This window comes from Glycine soja, chromosome 20 (genome assembly GCF_004193775.1).
Source record: "Glycine soja cultivar W05 chromosome 20, ASM419377v2, whole genome shotgun sequence".
Lineage (NCBI taxonomy): Eukaryota > Viridiplantae > Streptophyta > Magnoliopsida > Fabales > Fabaceae > Glycine > Glycine soja.
The window spans coordinates 40,385,443-40,396,329 of NC_041021.1; the positions used below are offsets into that span (position 1 = coordinate 40,385,443).

The window sequence follows — 10,887 nt, forward strand, 5'->3', positions numbered from 1 at the left end:
TATTTTATTTTTCGTTTAAAAAAATTATATACAAAACCTTGAAAATAATTTTTACTGTTTTCTGTTCAAATTCATAGAAGTAGGAAATAAACTGAAAGTAAGAATATTCTTAAATTAAAAAATAAAAAAAATCTTAAACCAAATAACTAATTTTGCTTCAGTAAACAAAAAACATTGTCAAGTTGATATTGATAGTGATACTTGGCGTACCTTAATTCCGAAAAACAAGTTGGATGAAAATATCAAGTCTTAATGTCTTATAGCACCATTGATTTAACTTGGATTATCAGAAATATATATTACTGAAAAATATTCTACGAAGACTGAAATGCAAAATAAGTTAATCCAAATAAGAAAAGGAGGAAGTTGTCTCGTGACTAATAGTAAGACTAGTCGACTACTACAAATTTCATGCCACATGCTACGAAAATCATTTCCATCTTACAGCTTGACCTAATAGTCATTAAGAAGAGTAAAAGAATAAGAGAAAGTATGCTCGTTCCTACTAAAAAAAGTATTTTTCCCTATAAATTCAGCATAAGTCAGCAAAGCTGATGTTCATGTATAAACCAGACATAAAATCACTAATTCCTAAATTCATTACCATTCTCATAATGGGAATGCAATTTCATGAAGCCTTCTCACATTAGAGGACAAAACTAGAATTAATTATGTTCCTTGTTATCATTTACTCAAATCAAATGATGACAAGCGCATATTTGTCCCAGTTTTAGACCATGGGTGTCATGCTGATTAGAAAGAACCAACAAACAAATTAAGAGGGGAGAGGAAGAACACCCCGCCAATCAATGGGAGAAGAAGAACAACAATGTTAACTTAAGCCTGTACTGAAAAAAACACGATAGGTTACAATCACAAGTGTGGAACTCAAGAAGTCACATAAACAGAAATCCTAGAATCTAGTGAAATGAAATAACTTAAAAAAGTCTGGCCTAAATTAAGTATACAATTTGCTACATCCCCAATAAAAAGCGTAGGATAACTATCTAATTCTGAACCTTTTATTGTCCATATGATACAGAGTCTATCAAATTCAAATGCTCAGAATCTGAACTCAAAAGGGTACACAGGGTAAGCCACACCCAGGCTTCACACACAATATCCAAAGAGACTGACAATTCACGCTCTTTCTTCGTGCACGTGATTTACAACTTCTCCTTGGCTGTCCAAGGGCATATACTGTGCCATGATGGCTCTGATTTCAGAATCCATATATGACTGCAAAAACACCAACAAAAATACCGGTAAATTGCAAATTTCATGTTCTCATATTTGAGTTTCTAACAAGTCTCAGATGATACCGAATTTAATGCTTCTCGTTGCATGCCACAATGCTATATAAAATTTAGAATTGAATAAAAAAAGGCATCTAAATATCTAATAGCATCACCAAACTGAAAATGTGACAAAGCTTACCCTTATTCTGTATTTGTACACAAGGTATGCCCCTGCAGCAGCCACAACTAAGCCAACTAAAATAACCCAAAAAGCAGCCCAGGCTGATCTTCCCTCCTGACTGGCAGTTTTACCTGCAGGATACCCAGTTGGAAATAAATGAAACCAAGCAATTCAAATGCCATGCAAGTAAAAGGATATCAAGTGTATTTAACTCACTTATGCAAGTATCGTGGTCCCTTATATACAAAAGATCCCCACTGCAAGTGCAGTCATAGCTTCCCCAAGTATTCTTGCAGCTACATTCAGGGCACTGACAAGCTTTCTTCTCTTTGCATTCATCAATGTCTGAAAGGTGAAGCAAAAGGAGTTCAGATATTTGGCTTTTAGTTATGATGAAAACATTCAAAGATATCATCAATTAACAATGCCAAGGCAAAGGATTAATACAAGTACACAACTACTTTAACAGTGAGATGAAGTTAAAATATGAAGTATCTGAGTATAATTTACATAAAAGCCAGTTTCAATTACTGAGACAGCTATACGTCTTCCTATTTTGAGACATTTTTATCATCCTCAGGTCTTGATTTAGTTCAAAATGTTTTACACTAGAAGTTTATGTATGTATGTGCATGTACAACAATATTAAAAACAGGATCCAGGATTCAATCTGGGGAAAAAATAATAATGTAAGACAACATAAATATATCTCACCTTCACAGTTTTTGACACCATCACCTTTAAAGCCTGCAGGACACTGGCATTTAACCCCTCCATCATCCTGTCCATGAAGCAATGGCAATTTATGTCACAGTTCAGTTTCCATTATAGATTTACAAACCATGCAGAGTAAAGTGTCAACATTTCAAGAACTTAGTAATTACTAACCGAACAAGCAGAATATGCATGTCCATTCCTAGCTTCATGCCAACAACCTCCATTGTTTATCTTGCAACGCCCAGGTCCACTAGCTGCAAACCCAGAAGACACTAGTTGAATAAAAACTATGAATACATAAAAAAAAAAAAGGAAGGTTAAATTATTCTCTAGTCTATATTATAGGTACTTATAATTTTATTAAATTTTAAACCAGGTCCCTATAATGTAAAGCTAAAAGCTTCCAACAGTATCCCAACATGTGTAAAAACTAAGTAGTGAATCCTGGATAGTAGCGTGGAGCAACCACCCCCAAAAATTATAGCAGATAGTGGGATGGCCGCTATTGTGAACTCTAGAAAACAATATTCATAGTGAAGAACCAAGAAGATATAAAAGAAGAAAGGGGAACACGAAGTTTTCATGTCTTATAAAAAAGAGGAACTTAATAGGGGGGACATATTACATTTTGGCAAAAAAGTGGAGAATTAAAGTGGGAAGAAAGAAGCATTATTAGGGGCAGTTAAGTAAAACCCTTATAATAGGAAAAGCATTAGCGACAAATGGGGAACTTAATTGAAATGGCTTAAAAGATTAAAAAAAAATAAAAATAAAGGTAAAAACAAATAGAATAGGAAAAAGTGAGCGAAAAGTGGGCTTAATCAAACAGGCATAAAAGATTAAAAACAGTTTAAAAGAAGTTTAAAAAAAATTGGAAAAAGTAACCGACAACAATTAATAGGTGGGCTTATTTGAACAGGCTTAAAAGACAAGTAATTGTTAGTTTTTTGTTAGTGGGAAAATTCGAACCCACGACCTCCCCCCCCCCCCCCCCCCCCCCACCTTCTCCCTTTACCACCAAGCCAACCTTATAACCCCTACTAAAACTAAATTATCATCACACCGTTTTACCCAATGCACCTAATTGATGGCAATAAGTAAACATTTAACTCAGGAACCACTAAATTTCATTAAGCATAACATTTTCAAAATAAAAAATTATGACAGTGACTTTTATGCACAGGGTGATCATGGATTACTGTTCATAATGTTAAATATGCATCCTTATAATTTCATCCTTTTTTTCAATTACAAATAACATGCACGAAATTAGATATAGCTTAAATGAAATTTATGAAAATAGATATGTTTATATTTTAACCTGCACAGGTTGTATAACCATCTCCTTTAAATTGCACACCATCCACCAGGGGGCATTCACATACTCTCCCACGGAACGTATCCTGAGAAATTATTCACATATATAATCAGAAATACAGAAAAATGGAACCAGGAATGCTCTTTTGCTATATAATTATTTTATTGAAGTACAAATACCTTGCATGCGGTGATGTTAGCTACTTTATCCTGCCAACAACCACCATTATTCTCCAAACACTCATTTGTCTCCACATCTGCCAAGAGAAGATTTGCAACCCAAAAAACAATTCAGGTTCAAAACTAACAAGTAAACAAAAATAGATCCCCCCACAACCAAAAGAAAGTCAGCATTTACCACTGCTCAAACAAACAGCTGGTTCAGTAGTTTCTTCAAAACCAGCACAGATAGCTTTCATAACAGCACCTTTCTCCAATTTTCCTGGAACAAAAAATGAATGCTTAAGAATTGGAAATCCAGATCAATATCTATCAGAGAAGCACACAGTACAAACCTCGATACTGCCTATTATTGACAACTAGAGTAGGCAATATGGTAACATCACCTCGTGACCCCTTACCAACCTACAAACACTAGTTTGTTAAAAATCTATATATAACAATCTGATGTGCAACCAATTAAATGGTAACATAAAATAAAAAACTAATTAATGAAATAGAGGAGTACTTGGGCATCTTGCTCTTCTTTCAAGACAGGATTTTCAGAATCAGCATTTGGGTCTCCCATGCACCTTTCAATCTTTTTAATATCAAGGCCTGCAGATATTGAACAAACATATTTGAGATACTGAATAATCATATTTGAGAAGTCATCATCAACTACTAACAGAAAACATAATAAGCAAATAACAGATTCACTTGCCAAGTGATTCAATGACAGCATCAGCACATTTCTTGTTATATTTTTTCTCCTTCATTGGGCATCTAATTTGAAAATCAGTGACATAGTCCCACCACACCCAAGGCTTTTTGGTTTCATTTGCCACCTTGAAAACACATAGCTGCCTTAAATTTTCAATAACCACATCTTTCCCATCATAACCAGTGCTGAAATCTTGCTCAGGATCCGGAGCACAATATCTTCCATGATTTATGCACTGGGACTTGCACTGTTTGCTCATTGTGAATGCCTGAGGACAGTACCAAGTTATATAATGGGGTGTGAATTGAGTATAACCACCTTTCTCCAATATCTGTGCTGCACCTTTAAAATCTTTCACAAATTCCATCAACATATCACATTTAACTCCACACTCGTCATTGCTGTTGGTCCACAATTCATACTCCACACGGTCATCCGGGTGGGGGACAGCCTCTCTCCAATCAAGATTGACATTGACCATATCCCCATTACTTATGGCATCTTTCAACTTTTCACCAAAACTTTTCTCAATGAGAGCAGAAGGTATTGTTATGTTCTCTATGTATTTTGCAGATGACACATCCTCCTCAGGAGTGTCCATGGTTATCAACTTTTCCACAATATCATCCGCAACAAGAACAGCAGAAGCTCCAGCCTTCTGTGCATTCCATACCTTCAAAGCAAAGAAGCAATCTGCGAAAGGAACACATAAAAAACACTTAGAATACACCCAAGCAACATATTGAGACCTGTTCATACTTACAGCATGTCACTTGTGCAAAAGCACACCACAAATTTGAACTCATAGATAACTGTGTGTTGGGACGAGTGTTTGTAAAATTACCTTTGAATGGAATTAATTTTGAAGTGATTAATTTTGGTTAAAATTGATTTTAAGGTGAAGTGATTAACGTTTGGATGTTTTTATTCTAAAAGCAGGTTAGCAATAAAACTCAGTATAATGCTACCTAGATTGTTTCAACTCATAACCAATTCTAGACTGAGAATCAATTCCTCAACACAGAACCAAATGTATGAGCATTTACCTAAAATCACGTTAGTCGCTATTTTTACGTAATTTTGCACGATCAAACATGAATTCAAACTTCCGAAATAAAACCTAAGACCCGTGTTTATCTATCAATTATTCTACCCAAAGATACATGAACAAGCAATAGCAAAACCCCATGAACCAAACATCAAGGCAGTGCACCTAAGCCGACAAAAGAAGAAGCGAAACATGCAACCAAGGAACCAAAAACACTTCTCAAGCAAAGCAAAACCAGCTGCAAAACCTCACAACCACAAAAACAAAATTACAACCTAAAATCAGACCAGCAGAACCAGAAACCTTGAAATCAGACACGAAAAGAGTAGAGGTAAGAGAATCTTACTTCCTCGATCGAGCAAAACGATAGTGGGAAGAGCACCGGGTTTGGATTTGAAGGAAATCCCATACTCATCGAACTCCTTGCAACCCTTTTTGTTGTCCTTTGGGTACAACACGTTCCCAGCCATGCTGCCTCCGTATTGGGGTATCCCGAAGTTCCCAATCGCGCTATCGTGCGTGCCCTTGATGTTGTCCGGCGACGTCACCGTCAAGCTGTTCTTCTCCACCACGAATTTCGCCATTGACGGCGGCGGCGAAAGGAACAGCGCCAGAAACCCTAGAAAGACGCACAGCGAAGATCTCCGAAGCTTCATTTTGGGAACACCCAGAGAGCGATCAGCACTGGGTTTTCCGAATTCCGAAATGGGTCGGCTTTAGAGATCGCTTCTGGGAAGAAAGAAGGGTAAAAACGAACCTTTTACTTTCTTCTCGCGGTTTCTTATTAAAGAAAAAAAAAAAGAAAAAGGAAGTGGGATTTTTGTTGTTGTTGCTGTTGAAGAAAAGAAAGTTGGGTTGGGTAATTGAGTTGCGTATTTATAATCACAAAATGAAATGAAGTCTCGCGCAGCAATGTAAAACAGAAGACTTGGAGACTCGGAAACGCAAAGATGGTTCTCTCTGTTGAGTCCAAGGAGACAACAACTCTTCTTAAGTCTTAACCATTAAGCATATACTAAACTTATTTATTTTCTTACTTGAATATTAAAGGAAAGAATAAACAAAATATATACAGTTGATGAGGTAGAAGTTTTGAGGGTTAGGTTTTCTTAAATCGTATCCCACTGTTTTTTTTTTCTTTCACATAATCTTATTCCACTATTAATCTTATCTACGTACCGTATACAGCGTCCATTCAAAAAAAGAAAACATACCGTGTACAGGATAGATACCCCCGTATATCAACGCCCATAGAGGTTGTTTGTGCTTAAAAAAATAGCAAAAAATAAGATTATAAACTTAATCATCATTAGATAAATTATAATAAAAAAAATAGGTTTAATATAATTTGATATAAAAAAGAAGGTAAAATTCCTAAATAATAACTCAAAGACTTTTTTATTTATCTAGAGGCATATTATATCTTATTTTATTTTAACTAGTATTTTATCTTAGAATGCACATGATAACTATTTATTTGATATAATTAAAATATAAAATAAATATTTTTAATATGTAAATTATGTTATAGTTAAAATTTATAATAAATAAATATTTTTAATATATAAATTATTTTAGATTTATAATAAATAATTTATATTATCATACAACTTATACAAAGTTATTTTTAATTATTGATAATTTTTAAAATAAAGATGAAAATGATAGATTAAAAAACATCTGAAAATACTTTTTGATTTCTTGTTGAAGAAAATTTTTAAAAACGCTTTCATTGAAAAATAGCTCCTAATAAAAACACTCTAATTCAATATAATTATTCTAATTTATAAAAAGAAAGGATGACTAAAATAAATCACTAGTCCTAATTTTATCTTAAGTAGAGTCTATTTAATTGTTGTTTTATAAGACAAAAACTTCTTTTTTTATCATTATGATAATTATATACCGTTCTAAGAACAATAAATATTTGAAAATAATTATTTTCCCTTAAGAGGAAAGGAATAAATTTTGAAATAAAATATATCATTAATTTTTAAATTCATTTAAAAACACTCTTAATTTTTTTTATAATTTTGTATCTAACATCAGTTTTTATAATTTTACTTATATGAATTTTAAACCTTGAATGCCAATGCCTTTAATTAGATTGTTCATGAGATTCAGATTTAGAATAAAATAAAATTAAAAACAAATCCTATTTAAGTAGCTAGGTTGCTTTGGTTTGGATTTTTTTGGATTAATCCAAATCATCAAACCAATTAATATTGAATTGGGTAAATTCGAGTCGCCAAATTATGATAGCAAAAAATAGTTAACTAGGTCATCGGAATAAATAAGGTTAAAAAAACGATAATAAAATCAGTTGTAAATTGTGGAAAACCCTGTAAGAAAGCTTTCCGGCAAAAATAAACCCAAGAAAATTAGCAGGTATGATTTTTACCATAAACCTTAATATAAGTTAAGTCAATATAGTTAAATTTATTCAATTAAGCCTGTCACTTTAAATCAAGCAATTAGTAACAAGTAGTTAAAATTGAATCATTTATATAATATTTGAGTTTGGTTTTTCAAAAAAATAAAAAAAAAATATTAGTCGGACTATATTTACTTTCTTACCAAACTCAAAATTAATCAGAAGGTCTATTTTCCATAAAGAATGAAGGATTTAAGAAAACAAAATCTTCACTTTAAGTTATTTGGGAGGCTTGTTTTAATGATTAAGTAGGAGAATTTTTTTTTAACTCAAGATCATAATTATTCTAGTGAATAACTAAAGAAACTAGATTAAGTTAAAAAAAAATATAAGATAGATAACTATGAGATAGAAGAGAATATAACTCAATAGAAATCTCTCTAATAAGTTCACAGAATTTTATTTCGCGCCGCGCCATGTGTGGTTATAAGTCAAACTAAACTAAGATCAACAAAAGTTATTATGCACCATCATTTTGTATTTTATTTATTTATTTATTTATTTATTATCTTTAAATTCAAATAGCCAAAAGTCTACTTTTTAGTAAATGTTATTCACTTTTTTCCTTTATGATGAAAAATATATTTTAAATAAGCACCAATAACTATGAAATATAATTTAATGTAATTCTTTAATTATTAACATTTCTTGTTAAAATTATGTATATATTTAAGTTATATACAAGTGTGAATTTTTTTTCAGACTAATATTTTTAAAAACACTTTTTATAAATTAGAATGATATTAGATATTTATGCATATAAAACTATTTAGATGTGTAATAAATATTATATATATATATATATATATATATATGCATATCTATTAATATGTAAATTTATAAAAGGAAAAGTATTAAAAAATACATTAAAAATAAAAATAATATAAAATATATAAATTTTAAACTTAACATATAGAGAATTTAGTACACTAGTTTATGAATTTAATTAAAATATATTTACTATATAAAAAATTTACTTTATTATTCAATTATAAATTATCACATATATAATAAATTTATTGACTGACTTCTGGAATAATTTTCTTAACAATCGTCTCAAAAGAAATTTTTATTTACTTTACGGGTCATGGTAATTAAAATCCTATTGATATTTAGTTGCACGCAGAAAACGTTTCCTATTAAAATATGAGCATGTACATAACGTGTCGCAGTTCTTTATAACCGTTATTTGACATTGATAGTGTTCCTTGCTGACACGTGGACCAATACTATATAGCCTATTAATAGGAGCAGCTCATTTTTGCGTCGCTTTTAGACACGATGCATATTAGCAATGTGTTCCTCACATATGATAATAGTGCATATGAAAAAAAAATTATTAGAAGAGATGGAATTTATTTTGGTTATATTTATAAATCGAAAGTTAATTTTATGGCTTTTGACTATATGAATACTAACAAAATTCTATGCATGAAAGAATCATGAAAATATTAATGTATAAGTAATTAGTTATAAATTTTTTCACCTTCATAAATGAAAAATAAATCTGACAGCTTTTAAGCTTTTCTATAATAACTAATGCTAAATATATTATTTAAAAAAAAAGAATAACTAAGCATATTTTGAACCTTTCCTTTACCCCATTGAGCTTTTGAACTTTAACTATCTTCTTGATCATTAACCATTGGTCCACCAAACATAGAAAACCTTAATATTGAGGAAAAGGAGGTTGATCTTGAAATCAACTTTGAGCCATATGCTGAATAAGGAATTGATTTATCCTTGTGCTTAGTTGGGCATTTCTTGACTAACAAGTTCATTAGAGTCAATATTAGGAAGGAACATTTATTTATTGTATGGAGTCCGGTTAAAGGTGTCGTCATCTCTAAACTACAATATAGAATCTTCTTTTTCTAGTTCTATCACCATATGGATGTCCAATGTATATTGGAGTATGGTCCTTGGAGTTTTGACAAGCATTTGTTGATCCTAGGAGTTATCAAACTAGGTGAGAGTTCAGGTCAAGTTCCTCTTTTCACAGTCCCATTTTGAGTTAGATTGTAAACCTGTAGCTGATAACCTCCAATGATTACATCTTTGTGTAACCAACATCTCTCAAAAATAGTCCAAACTCAAAGGTGAGTTTTGTTAGGAGGCGATTTAATCATGTCGCTCTTACTCTAGCTAGAGCGTCAAAATTATTTGCAATGATGATGTCGAGAATAGCATCATCATTGTATGCTAAGACTAGTACTCTGGCAATCAGCTCTTTAATTGTATTCTTCTTGTATTTACGTTTCTCAACTAGTTTTAATGAAACAAGTTTGCTTTATGTAAAAAGAAAGCATATTTTATAAAAAAATTATAAATTTCTAAGATGTGAATGTGTGATGCAAAAAACGAACTGTTCTTTACACCAAAAGTTATCTAAGGAGCAATTAACCTCTCGAAGCCTCAAACTAGAAAATCAAGTACCGAAAATTCAAATTTAGTTGACTAATCAAAGCATGCGTTCAAACTTTGTCAAAGGACTTGGATGATTAGTGGTGCATACAAGTGTCTTGGATGGCTTATCCTTAATAGAAGCGTGCACTTTATGTGTTTTGTCTTCAAAGGCACCCTACCATGACATGAGTACCTCTTTCACTTATACATCTGAGATTCATATGTACTAGTAGCTTATTTACCAAGAAACATTTAGATCGTTAATTATTTGGCATCACATTGACACTAGATTCGTTAGCTATTCATATTTAGCAACGTCATATCATCAATCCAATCACATTCCTATGTGAAGCATCATGTTCATAATTTAAGTGGCAAACCATCATTCCACATTAATTGTTGTTGTTACCCAACAATTATCGCTGTCACTATCTAATTTGACGGTCAAGATAGAGATATGTTGGACCATGTAGAACACTAGTGATGCCATGCCACAACCAGAGATGCTTGTGTTTTGTTTAAGCATCTCAGTATCATTACTGCCAAAATAATCTAGACCATGTAACTCAATCCACAAGCAAGAACCTTTTAGCATGAAAAAGGAAAAAAGAGCACACAAACTTGGGCTCAAACTTGTGGTATATAAATCAAGAAGAGAGGTTA

At 32.0% G+C, this 10,887-nt stretch overlaps 1 protein-coding gene across 1 annotated transcript; it reads right to left on the reverse strand.

Moving 5' to 3' along the window:
• Window positions 1–810: 810 nt before the first annotated feature.
• LOC114402652 (vacuolar-sorting receptor 1-like) lies at window positions 811–6,418 on the reverse strand. The gene is made up of 12 exons (XM_028365304.1): window positions 5,731–6,418; window positions 4,337–5,029; window positions 4,142–4,230; window positions 3,969–4,038; window positions 3,812–3,895; window positions 3,634–3,710; window positions 3,458–3,539; window positions 2,308–2,390; window positions 2,134–2,200; window positions 1,636–1,764; window positions 1,438–1,550; window positions 811–1,239 (listed from the first exon to the last, which is right to left on the reverse strand). Exons 1-12 carry the CDS (start codon window positions 6,038–6,040, stop codon window positions 1,141–1,143), a joined length of 1,896 nt encoding a protein of 631 aa, XP_028221105.1. The 5' UTR covers window positions 6,041–6,418; the 3' UTR covers window positions 811–1,140.
• Between the last annotated feature and the right edge of the window lie 4,469 nt (window positions 6,419–10,887).